Source organism: Ahaetulla prasina, chromosome 3 (genome assembly GCF_028640845.1).
Source record: "Ahaetulla prasina isolate Xishuangbanna chromosome 3, ASM2864084v1, whole genome shotgun sequence".
NCBI classification, from domain to species: Eukaryota; Metazoa; Chordata; class Lepidosauria; order Squamata; family Colubridae; genus Ahaetulla; species Ahaetulla prasina.
This window is the reverse complement of record NC_080541.1, coordinates 225649135-225671269: the sequence shown is the minus strand read 5'-3', so window position 1 is coordinate 225671269 and position 22135 is coordinate 225649135. Positions and strand designations below refer to the sequence as shown.

At 45.6% G+C, this 22135-nt stretch overlaps 2 protein-coding genes across 4 annotated transcripts in view; one reads left to right on the top strand and one right to left on the bottom strand.

Annotated features, from left to right (window-relative positions):
- The window catches only part of ARFRP1 (ADP ribosylation factor related protein 1), a 71936-nt gene that overhangs the window by 21067 nt on the left and 28734 nt on the right, over positions 1–22135 (bottom strand). The gene's annotated exons all lie outside the window — the stretch shown is intronic.
- Positions 1390–6575, top strand: LOC131195749 (tumor necrosis factor receptor superfamily member 6B-like). The gene is made up of 3 exons (XM_058177935.1): positions 1390–2806; positions 3591–3785; positions 5900–6575. Exons 1-3 carry the CDS (start codon positions 2518–2520, stop codon positions 6181–6183), a joined length of 768 nt encoding a protein of 255 aa, XP_058033918.1. The 5' UTR covers positions 1390–2517; the 3' UTR covers positions 6184–6575.

The window sequence follows — 22135 nt, the reverse complement described above, 5'->3', positions numbered from 1 at the left end:
CTCTGGAGTCTGCACATCACTCCATGATGGCCCTGGCCCCACCTCAGCCTCTGACACAGAGCCCTCATCCGGGCCTTCCCCAGCCTCCAGGACTGGCCCACGTTCTTCCTCAGCCTCATCGCTGTCTGACTCCGTTGCCAGCTCCGCAGGCTGCTGGCGGACCACAACAGTCAGTTCCCAAATTGACTACTGCAATGCACTCTCCATGGGGCTAACCCTTGAAGAGTATGCGGAAGCTGCAGCTGGTGCAAAATGCCATGGCACAAGCAGTTTTGGACACCTCTTCGGCTGCTCACCTAATATGTCTGCTATGTGAGCTGCATGGGGTTCCAGCTTACTCCTGGCTCCAATTTATGGTGTTGGTTTTAAGAAGAGATTGGACAGCCAAATTATTTGTCTGGAATGGCAAAGAATCTTTTGCTCGAGCAATGGGTTGGAATAGAAGACCTGTTCTGTCCCCCCTCGCCTCAGTCCGAGCGATGGCTTAATTAGCTGGCACTATCAGCTCTGGCAGCAAACTAGCGAGCGTCTGCCAAGTGTCTCTGTTATCTCCCTTGATGCCGATGAGTCAACAAACAGTACTTCAGCTCTAGTCAAGCAGTTGATTTGCCTGCTACGAAGAGGCATAGCAGCCCTCGCTGCTTTTATATCCTGTGGGGTGTGGCTCCATGACTCAGCACTTCCTAGGCCTGCCCCACCCCTGCTTCTGTTGTTCCCGCCTCTCCTGCCTATGAAACCTAGGGTCCAGCCAGGCCTGATTGCCATCAGCCTGGTCTGGAGGCGTGGCCCGGGGGGAGTGAAGAGTCAGGGGACGGAGGCCTCGTTATCTCCTCCACCTGGCCTGCCTCTGGCTCCTGGAGCTGAGCCAGGGAAGCTGGTGCTCCCGAAGTAAATCCTGATGGCCCTTCCCCCTCACTTTCTGAGTCACTTTCTGGCAGGGGGGTCCGGCTCGGGGGGCGCAGACACAACAAGACCTCTAAGGTCCCTTTCAACTCTGTTAGTCCGTTCATTATTTTTAAATGCCACCCACGGCAGGGGGCCAGATTATCAGGGTACCATATTGTCTCATCGACTTGTCCCACTTGGCCAGTGGTGAAATGTAAAATTTCTTATTACCGGTTTGGTGGGCATGGTGGTTGGGGGGCGTTAATGTGACTGGGTGGGCGTGGCCAACTTTTTTTTTTTTTTACTTTTAAAAGCATTTTTTCTACAACCTCTTCAGCTGAAAGGCTCCTCTGACGATCCGAAGAGTTTGTAAAAAAAAAAATGCTTTCAAAAGGCTCTGATGATCCCAGCTGAGTTGCCTGATCGTCAGAGGGGTTTTTTTTTTACTTTTAAAAGCATTTTTTTGGCCGATGACAAAATGCTGTTAAAAGGGGGGAAAAAAAACTCTGATGATCACGCGGCTCAGCTGGGCATGGGATTTTTGCTACCGATTCTCCGAACCACCCGCCGCCATCGCTACCGGATTGGGCGATCTGGTCCGAACCGGGAGCGTTTCACCCCTGCACCTGGGTAAACTAGGAGGGCATGTTATGGACTCCCTTGATTAAAGAACTTTGACCAGCGGAATTCTGGGAGTTGAAGTCCATAGATCTTAAAGCACTGCACACCAGAACAACTAGACACAAGAACAGTTTTTTCCCGAAGGCCATCACTCTGCTAAACAAATAATTCCCTCAACACTGTCAGACTATTTACTGAATCTGCACTACTATTAATCTTCTCATCGTTCCCATCACCAATCTCTTTCCACTTATGACTGTATGACTATAACTTGTTGCTGGCAATCCTTATGATTTATATTGATATACTGACCATCAATTGTGTTGTAAATGTTGTACCTTGATGAACGTATCTTTTCTTTTATGTACACTGAGAGCCTATGCACCAAGACAAATTCCTTGTGTGTCCAATCACACTTGGCCAATAAAAAATTCTATTCTTCTATTCTATTCTTAAAGTTATCAAAGTCAAGAAACGTAATTTATACAGGTAGTCCTTGACTTACATCTACCAATTGAGTGACCCTTCAACACTGAAAAAAAGTGACTTACGACTGTTTTTCACACTTATGACCCTTGCCGCATCCCCAGTCACATGATCAAAATTCAGATGCTTGGCAACTGGTTCCTCTTTATGACGGTCGCAGTGTCCCGGGGTTACGTGATCCCCTGTTGCGACCTTCTGCCGAGCAAAGTCAATGGTTAAGCCAGATTCACTTCACAACCGCGTTATTAATTTAATAACTGTATCGATTCACGGTACAACGGTGGCAAGCATGGTCGTAAAACAGGGCAAAACTGACTTAACAAACGTCTTGCTTAACTGTGGGAATTTTGGGCTCCATTGTGGTCGTGAGTCGAGGACTAGCTGTGTCTGGGGATCTCTGCTAACCTGTTTTTCTTCCCCTTCCCCCACCGTCACTAGTGGGCGATTTGGAGCGTCTTGCTCTGGAGTACCCTAACCCATGCTTCCCTGCCCACATTCGAATGGACAGACCCCAACACTGATGAGATGCTGTCGTGTCATAAGTGCCTCCCGGGGATGAGAATGGTCAAACCTTGCACCCGGGAGGAATTCACCCAGTGCGTGACGTGTGACTACGGGACGTACACCCCGTCTTGGAACAACCTGGACAGCTGCATGTCCTGCAGCCTCCCCTGTAAGGCCGACGAGGTGGAGGCGGCGCCATGCACCTCGAGGCAGAACCGGGTGTGCGAGTGCAAGCCGGGCTACTACAAGGAGTTGTTCTATTGCATCACCCACTTCCCGTGCCCACCAGGAACCGGAGTGGTTAAGCCGGGTACGTACCAGGGGAGGAAGACAGACACCAACCTGTTCCTTGCGGGGTTGGGGGTGAACTGGAACAGGCTGGCATCTCTTGGGAGTAGTTTGGAGGGGTGGGAAGGCTGAAGGATCGACCCTTCAGATTAGTGTTTCTCAAGCTCAGCAGTTTTGAGATATATGACTTGTCCTTCCCTTCCTTCCTTCCTTCCTTCCTTCCTTCCTTCCTTCCTTCCTTCCTTCCTTCCTTCCTTCCTTCCTTCCTTCCTTCCTTCCTTCCTTCCTTCCTTCCTTCTTTCTTTCTTTCTTTCTTTCCTTTCTTTCTCTCTCTGTCTTTCTTTCTTCCCTCCCTCCCTCCCTTTCTTTCTCATCAACCTTCCTCCTCTCTTCTCCTCTCCTCTCCTCTCCTCTCCACTCCACTCCGCTCCTCTCCACTCCATTTCTCATTCCTCTCCTCTCCTCCTTCCCTTTCTCTCCTCTCCTCTCTTCTCCTCTTCTCACCACTCCTCTCCTCTTTCCTCTCCACTCCTCTCCTCCTTCCCTTTTCTTTCCTCTGCTCTTCTCTCCTCTCCTCTCTGCTCCTCTCCTCTTTTCAATCCTCTCCTCCTTCTCTTTTCTCTCCTCTCCTCCTCGTCCCTTCCCTTCTTCTCTCTTCCCTTCCTTCCACTTCTCCCCCCCTTTTTAAGGCTTTATTTTATTATGTTGACATGCATTGATAAAGTCCTCCCCCTCCCGCAAGACAGCAGCCATGGAACGTGATTGCAGAGAAAGCTAGACCTTCTCTTCTGCTCCCGTTCTTCCAGGCAACCCCCGAGAAGATACCCAGTGCGGAGTCTGCCCAGAAGGGAGCTTTTCCAGCAACCGTTCAGCCAAAGAGACTTGCCAGGCCCACCAGAATTGCGCTGCGCAAGGCCTTCTGATCAATGTGCCTGGCACCCTTTTCCACGATGCCTATTGCACCGCGTGCAGGGTTGACAAAGGCTCGGAGAAGGGCTCAGGTAAGACCCCCATCCCCACCTGAGACTTACAGGTAGCCCTCAACTTAGAAACACAACTGGGAGCTGAGTTTCCATTGCTAAGCAGGCAGTCCTTAAGTGAGACATGCCCCATACTACAACCCTTTTTGCCATGGTGGTTAAGCCCATCATTGCAGTTGTTAAGTGAATCACATGGTCATTAAGCGAATCTGGCTCTCCCCCCCCCCATTCTGACTTTGCTTGTCAGAAGCTGCCAGATAAGGACTCAAATGGAAGGCGAAAAGGATAGGGATGGATCTCCCTTCCAGTGGCGAGATGTTCCAGCGGTCAGGGGCCATGGCAGAAAAGGCTCTTCTCTTGAATCCTGCTAGCTGAAATTCCTTGGCTGATCAAGTCATAGTGATATTTGAAAGGCTGCCCCAAAGAAGAGGGTCAAACTATTCTCCAAAGCACCTGAGGGTAGGACAAGAAGCAATGGATGGAAACTAAGCAAGGAGAGAAGCCACTTAGAACTAAGCAGAAATTTCCTGACGGGGAGAACAATTAACCTGCGGAACGACTTGCCACCAGACGTTGTGGGCACTCCAACACTGGGGGCTTTTAAGAAGAGACAGGACAGCCATTTGTCTGGAGTGATATAGGCTCTTGTGACTTCAGTAGGGGGCTAGACTAAATGGCCTCCATGGTCCCTTCCAGTCTAGTCCTCTATGTTCTATGCACCTTGTGCGAGTGGGGCAAGCCAGTTCCATTGGGGTGAGACAATTCCTCAAATAATCTGATTGGGGTTTAATTGTTTAATCTGAGGAGGCTGATCCAGAGATTCTGGTCATAATCCCTACAGCAGGACATTTTTTTTTTTAAATTTATATCCCACCCTTCTCCGAAGACTCAGGGCAGCTTACATTGTGTTAAGCAATAGTCTTCATCCATTTGTATATTATATACAAAGTCAACTTATTGCCCCCAACAATCTGGGTCCTCATTTTACCTACCTTATAAAAGATGGAAGGCTGAGTCAACCTTGGGCCTGGTGGGACTTGAACCTGCAGTAATTGCAAGCAGCTGTGTTAATAACAGACAGACTTAGCCTGTAGAGCCACCAGAGGCCTAGAGACTAGAGTCAATGCAGGAGATGGTATTTATTTACTTACGATTTATTTGTATCCCGCTTTTGTTATTTTTACAAATGACTCTAGGCAGTGAACTTATCCAATACACCTTCCTCCTCCTATTTTCCCCACAACCAGTGAGGTGGGCTATGTGAGAGAGTGTGACTGGCTCTAAATTACCCACCCGGCCTTTTACACCTCAGGAAGAAGTAGAACAGTCTCCTGGGATTGGCCCAAAGTCACCCAGCCTTTCACACCTAAGGAAGAAGTAGAACAGTCTCCTGGTGATTGGTCCAAAGTCACCCAGCCTTTCACACCTAAGGAAGAAGTAGAACAGTCTCCTGGTGATTGGTCCAAAGTCACCCAGCCGGCTTTCATGCCTAAGGCAGGACTAGAACTCGCCGTCTCCTGGTGATTGGTCCAAAGTCACCCAGCCGGCTTTCATGCCTAAGGCAGGACTAGAACTCGCCGTCTCCTGGTGATTGGTCCAAAGTCACCCAGCCGGCTTTCATGCCTAAGGCAGGACTAGAACTCACTGTCTCCTGGTGATTGGTACAAAGTCACCCAGCCGGCTTTCATGCCTAAGGCAGGACTAGAACTCACCGTCTCCTGGTGATTGGTCCAAAGTCTCCCAACTGGCTTTCATGCCTAAGGCAGGACTAGAACTCGCAGTCTCCTGCTGATTGGTCCAAAGTCGCCCGGCCTTTTACACCTCAGGAAGAAGTAGAACAGTCTCCTGGTGATTGGTCCAAAGTCACCCAGCCAGCTTTCATGCCTAAGGCAGGACTAGAACTCACTGTCTCCTGGTGATTGGTACAAAGTCACCCAGCCGGCTTTCATGCCTAAGGCAGGACTAGAACTCACTGTCTCCTGGTGATTGGTCCAAAGTCATCCAGCCGGCTTTCATGCTTTCAAGCAGGACACTGTGTCCTGCTTTCTTAAGTGGTGCCTTAATCATTAGACCAAACTGGCTCTCCCAGCACTTCTTATTCGATGTTTGTTTCTCACCCGTTCTTTCTCTTCTAGGTACGGGAGACTGTGTCGAGGCAGCCCTTGACTTTGTCGCGTTCCAACTGAAGTCCCCGCAAAGGCTCCAGCGACTGTATCGTCAGCTCGCTCAAAGTGCTCCTGAGACGGAGGAGAAGAAGAAGCGCGTCGAAGAGCTGCAGGTGGAGCTTCATAGCTACCTGGTCCAGCTCAAGAATCTGACTGGAAAGAAGCGAGCGTGGAATATGGTCCAGGAAGCCCTGACGAAGATGAAGTTGCAAAACATTCTGCAGAACGTCCAGAGGAGGTTCTCTGTGAGTTGATGAGGCCATCATGCAATAACGGGGCTTATTGTAATCGTAGGTATAAAATGGTTGATCGTGGATTGGTGGACTCGGATTGTTGAATTAAAGTATTTATAAAAAAGCTAGCTTTTTTAAAAGAAAAATCGGCTTCCCCATCTTTGATTCGGCATTTGAATGGAAGAAAAACGTGCACGCGGGGCCAGCCAGCTACTCTCTTCCGGGTTCCGGTGCTCTGACGCGCTCTCCAGTTTCAGCACTCGGTGCTGAAAAGGTTGACCCTCCCTGTCTTAGGGGGTTCCGTCACACTTCTTTGGAGGGTCCCAGCAGCACACAACAAATTCTGGGTGGAAGACTCAGCGGGGTGGACTATGGACTTGCTGGGTCTCACCAACAGCTCCTTATACTTGCTTATTCTTTTTTTTTTTTTTTGCTTAAAAAGTTTTATTTTAACATTCATATCCAATAACATATTTAATGTAACATCATATACAATTCATCGGACCTGCCCGGTCACCACCCCCTTCCTTTAACTCTCTTCCCTTCTCTACCTTCTTCAACTTTCCACGACCATCCTCCCCTTCTCTTATCTACCTCCTATCCTCCTTCCTCCCTACTCCTTTCTTCTCCCTCTTCTATCCCTCTTCCTTCCTTTCCTCTTCCTCCTCTTCTCTTTCCTACCTCCTTCTCTCTTCTACTTCCTTCCTTCCCATCATTCTGAAATGGTAGCCAGGCAGCTCCGATCTTACATTGATTATACATCTTCAATCATCTCTGAACATTAACCATCAATCCATTTTCTACCTCATCCCCTCCCTCCCTTCCCTCCTCCCCCACCCCGGGACTTCCCAGAACCGAATACAGGGTATAAAACTTAAGTCAAAAATTAAAATATAACACAAATCATAATCCATAGTCACTCCTTAAAACCTCCCCGATCTCAGAAATTTCCAATTGGATACTTGCTTATTCTTGAAGGGCCACTCTTGTTCCTTCTACGTTGACTGCAAGAAAATGTCTTTCCATACTGAAAGTTGTTCCTTCTGCCTAATGGTTTGTAAAATTATTTAGTACAGGTAGTCCTAACTGGATTAGAAATATTGTATAGGGAATGTTGTGTTAATCAACCCAGGTCGCCGAAAAAGTTACCTGTAGTCCTGAACTTACAACAGTTCATTTAGAGACCGTTCAAAGTTATAATGGAACTGAAAAAAAGCGACTCATGGCCACTTTGCACACTTACGAGCTTCGCAGCAGCCCCATGGTCGCGTGATGAAAATGCGGACGCTTGGCAACTGGTTCATATCTATGACGGTTGCAGTGTCCAGGGGGGGTTCACGTGATCCTCTTTTGCGACCTTCTGACCAGCAAAGTTGACGGGAAAGTCAGATTCACTTAACAAGCATGGGCCTAACTTCATAACTAGAGTAATTCACTTAATGACTGTGTAAAGAAAGGTTTCCCAGTTGTTAATGTCCATTCCCAGGGTCTTTAGGACCCTCTTGCAGATATTTATTTATTTATCTATTTATCTATTTATTTATTTATTTATTTGTCAAACACAACAGTATATATAAGTATAAGCATGAAATAACCGTACAAATTGGATACAACCAAAGGGAACATTAGGACAGGAATGGTAGGCACGCTTGTGCTCTTATGCACGCCCCTTACAGACCTCTTAGGAATGGGGTGAGGTCAATAGTAGATAGTCTTTGGTTAAAGCTTTGGGGATTTTGGGAAGAGACCACAGAGTCAGGTAGTGCATTCCAAGCATTAACAACTCTGTTACTGAAGTCATATTTTCTACAATCAAGATTGGAGCGGTTCACTTTAAGTTTAAATCTATTGTGTGCTCGTGTATTGTTGCGATTGAAGCTGAAGTAGTCTTCAACAGGAAGGACATTGTAGCATGTTCTGTCCTCCTTCGCCTCCGTCCGAGTGATGGCTTAATTAGCTGGCATTACCAGCTCTGGCAGCAGAATAGCGGACGTCTGCCAAGTTCTCTAATATCTCCCTTGACACTGGTGAGTCACTTCAGCTCTTAGTTAATCAGTTGATTTGCCGGCTATGAAGAGACACAGCAGTGCTCACTGCCTTTATATCCTGTGGGGTGTGGCTCCATGACTCAGCACTTCCTAGGCCTGCCCCACCCCTGCTTCTGTTGTTCCCTCCTCTCCTGCCTACGAAACCTAGGGTCCAACCACGCCTGATTGCTATCAGCTGGGTCTGAAGGCGTGGCCTGGGGGGGAAGAGTCAGGGGATGGAGGCCTCGTTATCTCTTCCACCTGGCCTGTTTCTGACTCCTGGAGCTGAGCCAGGGAAGCCGGTGCTCCCGAGGTAAGTCCTGACGGCCCTTCCCCCTCACTTTCCAAGTCACTTTCTGGCAGCAGGCCCGGCTCCAAGTCATTTTCTGGCAGGAGGCCCAGCTCGGGGGGGCGCAGACACAACATAGCAGATGATTTTATGAGTTATACTCAGGTCATGCCGAAGGCGGCGGAGTTCTAAATTTTCAAAACCCAGGATTTCAAGTCTGGCGGCATAAGGTATTTTGTTGTGACAATTGTATTAATGTCCGATATGCAGTGCGGGTTCCAGACAGGCGAGCTGTATTCGAGAATTGGTCTAGCAAATGTTTTGTATGCTCTGGTTAGTAGTGTAATCTTTCTGGAGAAGAAGCTACGGAGCTGTGGTCTCCCTCTGAGGCGCCTTCCCTGCACTAATTCTCCATACAGGAGATCTTTCAGAATCCGACCATCGGCCATTCTCACGCCATGCCCAAGCCAGCGTAGACGTCGCTGTTTCAGCAGAGTTTACTTCACTTCCGATCATTCAGCTTGGAGGCTAAAGACGCAACACAACCTTCTCCAATTCGAAGAGACATTTGTTCGGCAGGCTGAGCCAAAGAGGCAGTCCCAGAACCAGCGAAATCTGGGGGCTGGGCAGGGGACAGAATGTATCTGCCCTCAGTGTGGAAGGAATTGCCACTCTCGAATTGGCCTATTTAGCCACCCTAGATGCTGTTTCCAGAGCACGATTCCGTAGTCTTTTGAGACTGAAGGATGCCAATAATAATCAAGAACGGTTGTAAAATGGGACAGAAATCACTTAAATGTTTCACTTAGGAACAAAAACCTTGGGCTTAATTATGGTTGTATGTTGAAGGACTACCTGTGCTGGTTAACAGAATAACAGAGTTTTTTTTTTTTTTTTTTTGAGTTGGAAGGGACCCTTGGAGGTCTTCTAGTCCAACCCCCTGCTCAGGCAGGAAACCCTGTAGCATTTCAGACAAATGGCTTTCCAATCTCTTCTTAAAAACCTCCACTGTTGGAGCCTCCAAAATCCTTGAAACTCACAGAAAATGTAAGAATTAACTAAACGCTTGTTTCAAATTGTATTTGAATATTCCAATATCTCAGAGGTTCCTACAAAGAAGAGGGAGTCAAACTGTTCTCCAAAGTACCTGAGGGTAGAACAAGAAACAATGGGTGGAAATTCATCAAGGAGAGAAGCAACTTAGAAGTAAGGAGAAATTTCCTGACTGTTAGAACAATCAATAAGTGGAGCAACAGCCTGCAGAAGTTGTGAATGCTCCAACACTGGAATTTTTAAAGAAAATGTTGGATAACCATTTGTCTGAAATGGTGTAGGGTTTCCTGCCTGGGAAGAGGGTTGGACTAGAAGGCCTCCAAGGTCCTTTCCAACTCTGTTATTATTATTATTATTATTATTAAGCTGGTCATTTGCATCCTTTTAGAGAGATGTTGAGGCCACTTGGATGTTTGTCTTGGTCCTCGGGGTCACCTGAGTGGTGCAATTGAGGACCTGTATACTGCACGAATCAAGAAGAGGGCCGTGAAAATATTTACAGACCCCTCGCATCCTGGACATAAACTGTTTCAACTCCTACCCTCAAAACGACGCTATAGAGCACTGCACACCAGAACAACTAGACACAAGAACAGTTTTTTCCCGAAGGCCATCACTCTGCTAAACAAATAATTCCATCAACACTGTCAAACTATTTACTGAATCTGCACTACTATTAATCTTCTCATCGTTCCCATCACCAATCTCTTTCCACTTATGACTGTATGACTGTAACTTTGTTGCTGGCAATCCTTATGATTTATATTGATATATTGACCATCAATTGTGTTGTAAATGTTGTACCTTGATGAACGTATCTTTTCTTTTATGTACACTGAGAGCATATGCACCAAGACAAATTCCTTGTGTGTCCAATCACACTTGGCAAATAAAGAATTCTATTCTATTCTATTCTATTCAAATGGGTGTGAAGCCTTCTTGGAACTGCAGAAAGGACCATGTTGTAGACTGGAGATGGATGATGTCGTATCCTTCCCCATCTGTTGAGAGGGGGTTGTTCAGTTTTGATGAAGGCAATTAAGCGTCACTCAGGTGACCTTGAGGACACAGATGAACCTCCAAGTGGCCTCAAGGGCTCTCTAAAAAGGATGCAAATGACCAGCTGTCTGCAAGGAATATAAATCCTCCCATTCCCCACCATCCAATTTAGAGCTGAAGAAGCTTCTTGGACAAGAAGCGAAACATCTACAAATCCAAAGGCAGTCCTTTGAATTGCCTCTTGAAAAAGCCCCTTTGGGGCAACCATGACCTGGATGGTGGAGAATCTCCATAGGTTGAGATCCAAAGTATTCGCTCAACATCGTAACCTTTGCTTTTCTTCCCGTTCCTTCCATGACTGTTGTTTAAAGCAGCTGTCGCACCAGCAGCAACACCCGAGTTGCGTAACACACCTCCTCCCTCTGACGTGTGGGACGAGCCATGATGAGAAGTTGGATCAGAATCGAAGGGAATTACCCTGTTTTTAATTTCGTGTAAGGTTCTTGCGGTCACGATTTCTTTGTTTGGGTTTTTGTTTGAAGTTCCTGGATGACATTTCAACATGAGTCAGAATTTCAGTACGGTGGAGTTTTCTGCCATGTGCTAATCGTGCTACTTCACATTCCTCCCATCCAATGTTGCCGTTAATCCGAGAAAAGACCTTTAAGAATGTTCTTTTTTAGTGTTTCACGTCATTAAGTGCATCGCTTTTCTTTTTTTTTTCTTTTTTTTATTTGCATTTATATCCTGCCTTTCTCCGAAGACTCAGGACGGCTTACACTGTGTTAAGCAATAGTCTTCATTCTATTTGTATATTATATACAAAGTCAACTTTTATTGCCCCCAACAATCTGGGTCCTCATTTTACCTCCCTTATAAAGGATGGAAGGCTGAGTCAACCTTGGGCCTGGTGGGACTTGAACCTGCAGTAATTGCAAGCAGCTGCTGTTAATAACAGACTGTCTTAGCAGTCTGAGCCACACAGAGCCCTTTTAAGATGTAAAGAACTTAAGATGTAAATTGACGTCTGTAATCAGTGCTCCTCTTTGTGATTCAGACTGCGTTCAGGTCACTCGTACGAGGCTTTATATTTTTATATTTCTCTGGAAAATGATTTGTTTGGATTTGGTGAGTTGTTGGGTTTTTTTCCGGTAAGGTGAGTAAGAAATGATATTGGGGGGGGGGGAAATGCATTACAGAGAAATGTTAAATGGAAAAACAGATTTGTCATTAGTCATTTCTCTGTTGGCTGATATCGTATATTAGCCGAAACAGGGCGAATATATACATGTGATGTTCAGATATGTTTCGTCGGCCTTAAAATATAAGTGTGTTGCAAAACACACATGTCCCCCACCCTTTTTTCAAGGAACAAACTCTTTTCTCTGTCGTTGAACAAGCAACTCAAGAATGTGGGTAGTTCTTGACTTACAGCCATTAGTTTACTGACTGTAAGTTGAAGTTATAATAGGACTGAAAAAAAGCTATAAGCTCGTTATAATACAGGTAGTCATAGAACATAGAAAAATAGAGTTGGAAGGGACCTTGGAGGTCTTTTAGTCCAACCCCCTGTTCAAGCAGGAGACCCTGTACAATTCCAGTCAAATGACTATCCAGTCTCCTCTTAAAAACCTCTGGTGATGAAGCACCTACAACTTCTTGTGGCAAGCTGTTCCACTGGTTACTTGTCCTCACTGTTGGGAGGTTTCTCCTTAATTCTAGGTTGCTTCTCTCCTTGGTTAGTTTCCCCCCATTGAATAGAATAGAATAGAATTTTTATTGGCCAAGTGTGATTGGACACACAAGGAATTTGTCTTGGTGCAGATGCTCTCAGTGTACATAAAAGAAAAGATACGTTCATCAAGGTACAACATTTACAACACAATTGATGGTCAATATATCAATATAAATCATAAGGATTGCCAGCAACAAGTTATAGTCATACAGTTATAAATGGAAAGAGATTGGTGATGGGAACGATGAGAAGATTAATAGTAGTGCAGATTCAGTAAATAGTTTGACAGTGTTGAGGGAATTATTTGTTTAGCAGAGTGATGGCCTTCGGGAAAAAACTGTTCTTGTGTCTAGTTGTTCTGGTGTGCAGTGCTCTATAGCGTCGTTTTGAGGGTAGGAGTTGAAACAGTTTATGTCCAGGATGCGAGGGGTCTGTAAATATTTTCACGGCCCTCTTCTTGATTCGTGCAGTATACAGATCCTCAATTGTTTCTCATCTTCGCTTTGGAAATAATTTGAGCCCCTCAGGTATTGGAACACTGCATTGTTCATTAAGCGTCTGGTGGCTCAGACTGCTAAGACAGTCTGTTATTAACAGCAGCTGCTTGCAATTACTGCAGGTTCAAGTCCCACCAGGCCCAAGGTTGACTCAGCCTTCCATCCTTTATAAGGTAGGTAAAATGAGGACCCAGATTGTTGGGGGCAATAAAGTTGACTTTGTATAATAATATACAAATGGATGAAGACTATTGCTTGACATAGTGTAAGCCGCCCTGAGTCTTCGGAGAAGGGCGGGATATAAATGCAAATAATAATAATAATAAAAAGCGACTGTTCGAACTTACAATGAGAAAAGTTCTTACGACCAGTCCTTGCGCTTATGACCATTGCAACATCCCCATGGTCACGTGATCAACATTTGGTTGCTTGGCAACCAGCATGTATTTACCATGGTTTGGAGGGGTGGGTAGGATCCCAGGATCACCTGGTCGCCATCTGTGACTTTCCCAGCTTGCTCCCATCAAGCACCAAAGGAAGCCAGATTTACTTAATGACCACGTGATTCATTTAACAACTGCTGTGTTAGGCTCACTTGACAATTGTGGCAAAAACATAAAATTAGTCCCTTGATTAGCAATGGAAATGGTGGTCCTGATTTTTGTCGTAAGTTGAGGACTACCTGTATTCTAAACTGAGACTTTCTCTCTAGGAACCAGGAGGTTGTAAATCAAACTCAGATCTGTATAATATAGCAGATTATTAGCCATATGTGATGAATGTGGGCGCGTTTATATTTTAAAGGTTGTCCTTGACTTACGACCATTCATTTAGTGTCCATCTGACGTTACAAGGGCCCTGAAAAAAGTGACTTATGACCGTTTTTCGCACCTAACAACCTCTGCAGAATCTCTGTGGTCACATGATTCAAATTCGGATGCTTGGCAACTGATTCATATTTATGACAGTGGCAGCGCCCCAGGTGGGGGGGTCAAGCGATCCCCTTTTGCGATCTTCTGACAAGCAAATTCAGTGGGGGGAGCCTGATTCACTTAACAACCATGTTGTTGTAACCCAGGCTCAAGTAGGCAGTAGGAAACTTAGTCTATGAAAAAGCAAACAAACTTTATTCGAACAGCTGAGAATTACTTCATTCCCAGCGTCGTTCAACTCAAATTAAAACAAATTCCTCCCAACACAAATTCCTCAGTCCTATCACCAACCTTGGTCCAATTAGGCAAACTGCCAAAGGCCTTTCTTGGCAAACGTTGAGAAGTCACAAAAATAAATGCAAGGTGTAGACGAAGCAGAAGACAAAGCTACTAATGTTGTTTTCCGGCAAAGCCCAAGAGCCGTTGCTGGTCTTTTAAGCCTTATGGGAGGGGCCAATCATCTCTTGACTTTACTCCTGAGTTGTCCTCTTTGCTTGAGCTGCTCTTGCCTTCCGGCAGCTCTTCTCATGTATGCATTAGGAACAGGCTCCTCCTGTTCCTCTGCCTCACTACTATCAGGCTCTGGAGGCTCTGGAGTCCACACCTCACTCCCCGATGGCCCTGGCCCCCCCCTCAGCCGCATCGCTGACTGACTCCGTTGCCAGCTCCGCAGGCTGTTGGTGGAACCACAACACGTTACTCACTGAACCACTGCTGTGATTCACTTAACAACGGTGACAAGAAAGGTCGTAAAATGGGACGACATTCACTTATGTCACTTATTCAATGTTCGTTCGGCGCTCAATTGAGGTTGCAATTCCAGGACAACCTATTGTTTAATAATTCTATCCTGCACGTTCCAGTCTCGATTGAGAAATGAGATTTCTCAAGTATTTGTGACCCTTGCTCAGCCATGACAGAAGAAAACGTCAGCACAGTCAAGGGAGTTTGAACTCGTGTGTGTGACTGACTAAAAGTAGGACGGAGTGAGAAAGAAAGCCTTGATCAGCCAAGCTGCTGAAAAGCAGAAGTCCTGCGGCCTTTCTTGGCTCGGATTTTAGCAAAACCTTCATCTATCTATTGCTGAAAGTCAAGAGGCAGCTCAAAAGAATAACTCTTAATCTTTCAACAAATAGACCCATTCAATGGCCATTTCAGCCAGGAAATATTATTTTTACCTCCGGCCAAATCTAATGGAACTTCGTCTTTGGACAACTCAGTCCCTGACAGATTTATAAATAGGATTACACACACACCCCAACCCCTTTCTTTTTAAATCTTTTTCAAGCCTGTCTGGTTTTCAGAAACTGTCTGGACTATTCTTGTCGTTTTCTTGGCGAGGTTTTTTTTTCAGAAGTGGCTTGGCCCTGGATTCCTTCCTAGTGACTGGTCCAAAGTCCCCCGGCTGTGCCCAAAATAGGACTAGAACTCACAATCTCCTGGTTTCCAGACCTGGCAACTTCAACACGACACTCAACTGGGTGAGAAAACTGAGAAAACCCCTGATTATTATTATTATTATTATTTATTAGATTTTTATACCGCCTTTCTCCCGAAGGACTCAGGGCGGTTCACAGCCATAATAAAAAATAGAACAATATACAATTAAAACAACAAATTAAAAAACTTATTATATATGGGCTGAGATATAAAACAATATCCTATTAAAATGAAACTCTCTAAAACTATAAAATTATAAAATTTAAAAATCACGAAGCCAGTCCCACACGGATGAATAAATAGGTCTTGAGCTCACGGCGGAAGGTCCGAAGGTCAGGCAGTTGGCGTAATCCAGGGGGAAGTTCGTTCCAGAGGGAAGAAGGACCTTCCCCTGGGGGCCGCCAACCGACATTCCTTGGCGGACGGCACCCTGAGAAGCCCCTCTCTGTGTGAGCGTACGGGACGGTGGGAGGTAATTCGGTAGCAGAAGGCGGTCCCGTAAGTACCCTGGCCCTAAGCCATGGAGCGCTTTAAAGGTAGTGACCAACACTATCTTTAAAGGTAGTGTTGGTCAATGATATTGCATTAATGTTGCACTATACAGTAGAATTCAGTATAATTACCGCTCTGGGATAGAAGCTGTTTTTCAACCTACTTGTCCTTGTTTATCTGTTTATATGGGCGTTGATTGCAATCAAGGAAGAAATCATACCTTGAGCAAGGAGTATCAAGGAAGATTGAAACTGATCCCAACCAAGTGACATGATAGCAACAGCAATAGCACTTATGTATTGCTTTACAGTGCCTTACAGCCCTCTCTAAGCAGTTTTGATCGCAGTCTTCCAATTGTTGTGACTCCAGCCCCCGAACCTGGCCCTATGCCCGAAAGTGACTCAGGGAGTGAGGGGGAAGAGCCGGTAAGGCTTACCTCGGGAGCACCGATTCCTTTGGCCCAGCTCCAGGAGCCAGAACCAGGCCAGTCGGAGGACGTAATGAGGCCATCATCCCCTGATTCCTCCCTTCTCCAGGCTACGCCTTCAGACACACCTGATAATAATAATAATCAAGCTTGGATTGACCCGCGCTTCAGAAGATTAGTGAGGCAGCGTCATCAAAGGGAAGGGTGGGGCAGGAGCCCCACCCCACAGGATATATAAGGAGCTTTGGGACTGCTCTCACTCCACGGGAAGCAAAAGTTTAGCTGATCCATTTCAAAAAGAGCTGAAAGTCTTGCTACGTGAGTCATTTGTTTGAACTTTGGCAGGCAGCTGCGATTTCTCTGCCAGGACTGATAAGAGCCATGAATCCACTGGCTGAAGGCCAGCTCGTTAACCCGAAGTGGGGAAGGAGACAGAACACCAATATTTGAGGAGCTGCCACAAAGAAGAGGGAGTCAAGCTATTCTCCAAAGCACCAGAAGGCAGGACAAGAAACAACGATGGAAACTCATCAAGGAGAGAAGCAACCTGGAACTAAGGAGAAATTTTCTGAATGTGAGAACAATTAACCAGTGGAATGACTTGCCTCCTGAAGTTTTGGGTACTCCATCACTGGAGGTTTTTAAGGGGAGACTGGTCAGCCTTTTTTCTGAAATGATGTAGGGTCTCCTGCTTGAGCTGGCGGGCAGGAGGTTGGACTGGGCGCAAAACATTTGCAGAAAACAGCCATATTTTTCCAATTACCGTGTTTCCCCGAAAATAAGATCCTGACTTATATTTTTTTTTTGAACCCTGAAATAAGCGCTTGGCCTTATTACCATGCGCTCAAAAGCCCGATTGGGCTTATTATGAGGGGATGTCTTATTTTGGGGGAAACAGGGTACCTATTGCTACAAAGCCTATTGAAGCATGGATTAAATTACATGCGGCAATAAAATAACAATGACTAACATCATGATTAATACGTAACTATGATCTGGTGGAAAACACTCATCTGGAAAACTGCAGAATTGCATACCACCTGAGATCATTGCATTGGTCAATTGGCCTGCTCTGAGGCTGCAAATTTTCCTGGAACATCGTAGAAATCCAGCATCAGAAAACCCCTAATTTGGAGTATACGAGAGCACCAATGTGCTTCATAAATAATTCTCCTTTTATGGTCCTGCTGAAGTCCTTAGCTCAACAGCTACCAGAACCTCTTGAAATTTTTGGGGAACTTACATCACTGAGCTTCCCTGGAATCTGGAACACAGAAATATACATTGAATGGTTACCTGAAAAAAAAATGGGCTTTTTCTTCCTTTGTATGTATAAAATATGCAATGAATTTGTAGCATTAACACACCTTCCGCTTTCCTATCTTCCGGATCTGGCATCAGCAAAGCAGTTTTTTTAAAAATAATTGCCAAGCTAGCTCACACGTTTGAATTGGAATAGAGCTGGAAGGGACCTTGGAGATCTTCTAGTCCAACCCCTTGCTCAAGCAGAAGATTCTATACCATTCCAGACAAATGGTTATCCAGCATATTCTTAAAAATTTCCAGTGTTGGAGCACTCACAACTTCTGGAGACAAGCAGTTACAATGATTAATTGTTCTCACTGTTAGGAAGTTTCTCCATAGTTCTAAGTTGCTTCTCTCCTTGATTAGTTTCCATCCATTGTTACTTGTCTTACCTTCAGGGGCTTTGGAAAATAATTTGACCCCCTCTTCTTTATGGTAGCCCCTCAAATTAACAGACATGATAGCAACCTTCTAGTAAAAAAGGCTGAGCGCCAAAGAATTGAGGCCTTTGAACTCTGTTGCTGGAGAAGACTCCGGCGAGTCCCTTGGATTGCAAGGCGATCCAACCGGTCAGTCCTAGAGGAGATCAACCCTGACTGCTCCTTAGAAGGCCAGATCCTGAAGAGGAAACTGAAATACTTTGGCCACCTAATGAGAGAGAAGGACTCACTGGAGAAGAGCCTAATGCTGGGAAAGATTGAGGGCAAAAGAAGAAGGGGACGACAGAGAACGAGGTGGCTGGATGGAGTCACTGAAGCAGGAGGCATGAGTTTAAATGGACTCCAGAGGCTGGTAGAGGACAGGAAGGCCTGGAGGAATGTTGTCCATGGGGTCGCGATGGGTCGGACACGACTTCACAACTTTCTCTACATTGGCCAAACCCAAATCCTGCAACCTTTCTTCCTATGTTTTAGTCCCCAGGCCTTTAATTGTTTTAGTTGCTGTTCTCTGCACTTTTTCCAAAGTCTCAACATTTATTTATTTTTTTTGTAGTGCAGTGACCCAAAGTGGATGCGTGTATCTGATTCTGGATGACCTTACAAAATCTGGTCATAAATGCCGGTGGGCTGCGAAGAGCCTGAATTTTGAACATGTGTCTGTGGGGGTTCTCAAACAGCTGTAACTTTGAGGACTGGATTTAACTGCCCTGCATTCAGCACCGTCGTAACTCGGAACGGGATGCTGAATGAATGGTCATTAAGTGAGGACTACAGGGGGTCCTCGACCTACGACCACAACTGAGTGCGCCAAATTTCTTGTTGCTAAACAAGACCTTTGTGAAGTCAGTTTGGCCCCATTTTGCTCTCTTTCTCGTCACCGTTGTTAAGTGAATCACTGCAAGTGTTAAGTTAGTCACACGGTTGTTAAGTGAATCGGGATTCCCCCCCATGGACTTTGCTTCTCTGAATGCTGCAAAAGGGGATCACGTGACCCCGGGAAACTGTGACTGTCATAAATACGACTCAGTTGCCAAGCGTCCAAATTTTGATCTCGTGACCATGCGGATGCTGCCATGGTCGTAAATGCAAACACCAGTCTTAACTTGCTGTTTTTCAGTGCCGTTGTAACTTTGAACGGTCACTAAACGAACTGTTTTAAGCTGAGGACTACCTGTACAGAACAGAACAGAATAACAGAGTTGGAAGAGACCTTGGAGGTCTTCTAGACCAACCCTGTCGTGTCCCACTCCTCCTCTGACGGTCGGGTCGGGGAAGTCTGTATCAAGCGTGGCCACAAAGCCTCTGCAGCCTTGCCAAAGTTCTGTCAGAGTTCTCAGGGCAGGCAGGAGTCCAAGATGTGACTTCAGCAATCCAAATTAGACTTTGCCTGACTCAAAGAATGCCAGAAAGCAGATCCTTTATATAGGCCATGGGGTGTGGCTCCGTGACTCAGCACTTATCCAGGCCTGCCCCTCCCTTCCTTTTGCTGACGTCGCCTCTCCATTCTCCGGAAGCGTGGATCCGTCCACCCTCCAGCTGCCGGCAATTCCAGCTCGTGACTGGCTTCAGGCTCCTCATGTTCACATGCTGTGGGGGAGGGGTTTATTTGCTCGGTCTGTCCGGGCATGGTGCCAGGACCGGAGGCCGGAGGCATGCCAGGCCCTTCGTCTGCATTATCAGTATCTGGCTGAGATAACAGGAGATGAGAGGGGCCCAGCTGCGGAGAGGGGGCTGGCGAGACACAACAAACCCCCTGCTCAAGCAGGAAACATTTCCAACAAATGGTTGTCCAATCTCTTCTTAAAAACTTAACAGTTGTGGGGCATTCACAACTTCTGGAGGCAAGTCATTCCACTGGTTAATTGTTCTCACTGTCAGGTGAGGTGCAGTACGTAAAATTATCTACCACAACGTCCTACCTGTCAATGACTACTTCAGCTTCAACCACAACAATACACGAAGCAAATAATAGATATAAACTCCAGGTCAACCGCTCCAAACTCGATTGCAGAAAATACGACTTCAGTAACAAGAGTGGTCAATGCCTGGAATGCACTACCTGACTCTGTGGTTTCTTCCCCAAACCCCCCAAACTTTAAGCTTAAACTGTCTACTGTTGACTTCACCCCATTCCTAAGAGGTCTGTAAGGGGCGTGCATAAGAGCACCAGCGTGCCTACTGTCCCTGTCCTAATATTCCTTTTTTTACTTACTCTTTTCATGTATCCAAATCATGTTTATATGTACTTTTACCTGCTATCTTATATATGATTGACTGACTGACTGACTGACTAAATAAATAAATAGTTGCTTCTCTCCTTGATCAATTTCCACCTGTTGCTTCTTGTCCTGCCCTCTGGTGCTTTGGGGAATAGCTTGAGTCCCTCTTCTTTGTGGCAGCCCCTGAGATATTGGAAGACTGCTATCATGTCTCTCCTAGTCCTTCTTTTCATTAAACTAGGCATACCGAGTTCTTGCAACCGTTCTTCGTATGTTTTAACCTCCAGTCCCCTAATCATCTTTGTTGCTCTTCTCTGCACTCTTTCTAGAGTCTCAACATCTTTTTCACATCGTGGCGACCAAAACTGGATGCAAATATTCCAAGTGTGGCCTTACCAAGGCATTATAAAGTGGTATTAACACTTCACGTGATCTTGATTCTATCCCTCTGTTTATGCAGCCCAGAACTGTGTTGGCTTTTTTAGCAGCTGCTGTACACGGCTGGGTCATATCTAAATGGTTGTCCACTAGGACTCCAAGATCCCTCTCACAGGTACTGCTATTGAGCAAAGTACCACATATCCGGTACCTGTGCATTTTGCTTTTCTTGCCTAAATGTAGAACTTTCCTTTTTTCACCCTTGAATTTCATTTTGTTGGATAGCTTACGCTACTTGTCATTTGTCATTCAGGTGACGCAAGGAGGGGAGGCACTTCTATTTGCAACACAGTCAGCATGATAAAATAAAGCATTTCAGATTGTAGGCCAGCCACTTATTGATGTCACTAGAAAAAATATGTTCTTGGCAAGAAATTAAAATTTCCACTATCGGTCAGGTTTCGCGGCCAAGAATTACCCTACAGCCTTCCAAATTTCCCCATTTAGTACGATATGACAGGAAACGGATTCCTTTGGGCGGACAGAAGTATTTTATTTTATTCCAGAAGTTAAACTGAAAGGAGCTAAATCTGAAAGACTCGGGCCAGATTAGGCTGAATGAAATAGGGGAAATCAGATAAGGAAAAAAAGAATGACATACTTATATTTAGTTTGGCAGGGCCTGGATATTTTTTTTTTTTTCCTACTGGGGCTCCGAGTAGTCCATTAAATCATTTTTGGTGTTATTTGTCCGGGAAGAGATGCAAAACGCGGAGAGGATGCAGTAGCGCTAAAATAAATCTGATTATATAATACACTTTTTTTTTTTTTGTTCTGCGAAGTTTCGTCGATGGAAAATTGCAGGGAAGTGATTCGTCGTCATCATAAACTCCCTTCTTTCCTAGGCTGCAGGTTTAATATTTTGAAGGCAGCATTTTTGTCTCTCCTAAACAAGCCATTTGTTTTAAAGTAGTCCTCGGCTTAACAGCCTCGACAACCCCACTCCCCTCTAAAACTGATGGCGTTACCCTGTTGGGTAATGAAACATCTGCAAGAAAACAATCAACCTCTTCCACCTTCTGCCCCTTCCTTCCTTCCCTCCCTCTCTCCTCCTCCTCCCCTTCTTCTCCTCCTCCACTCTAGCAAACCCCACTCTGCTCTAAAACTGATGATGTGGGTGTTTTTTTTTTATTTGCATTTATATCCCGCCCTTCTCCGAAGACTCAGGGCGGCTTACACTATGTCAAGCAATAGTCTTCATCCATTTGTATATTATATACAAAGTCAACTTTTATTGCCCCCCAACAATCTGGGTCCTCATTTTACCTACCTTATAAAGGATGGAAGGCTGAGTCACCCTTGGGTCTGGTGGGACTTGAACCTGCAGTAATTGCAAGCAGCTGCTGTTAATAACAGACTGCATTAGCCTGTTGAGCCACCAAAGGAAGATGGCCTCATTTTCCGCTGGACGTTATGCCAGGTTGACCATCTCCACTGTACAGAATGGAAAAGAGCCACAATCCCTGTTCCGGCCAGCGCTGGACCAAGAGATAATGAAGTTTTATTGGACCGTAAAAAATTTTTTTACCATCTCTTCAGATATTGGACCCTTGCAACCCCTGGCCTCCATCCGTTTATAAACTGGTTCCCGATTATTCTTTTTCCTCATTTAACCAGGATGACCGGAGAGGTCTTGGACAACTCACCACGGCTAACTCATCACTGGTCAACTCGCTGCGG

What these genes read in the sequence shown, in the direction of transcription:
- LOC131195749 (XM_058177935.1), top strand. Translation starts at nt 2,518, where the DNA reads ATGCTGTCGTGTCATAAGTGCCTCCCGGGGATGAGAATGGTCAAACCT. An exon ending in AACCGGAGTGGTTAAGCCGG is followed by an intron (nt 2,807 to 3,590) that starts GTACGTACCAGG and finishes CCGTTCTTCCAG; the next exon opens with GCAACCCCCGAGAAGATACC. An exon ending in AGGCTCGGAGAAGGGCTCAG is followed by an intron (nt 3,786 to 5,899) that starts GTAAGACCCCCA and finishes TTTCTCTTCTAG; the next exon opens with GTACGGGAGACTGTGTCGAG.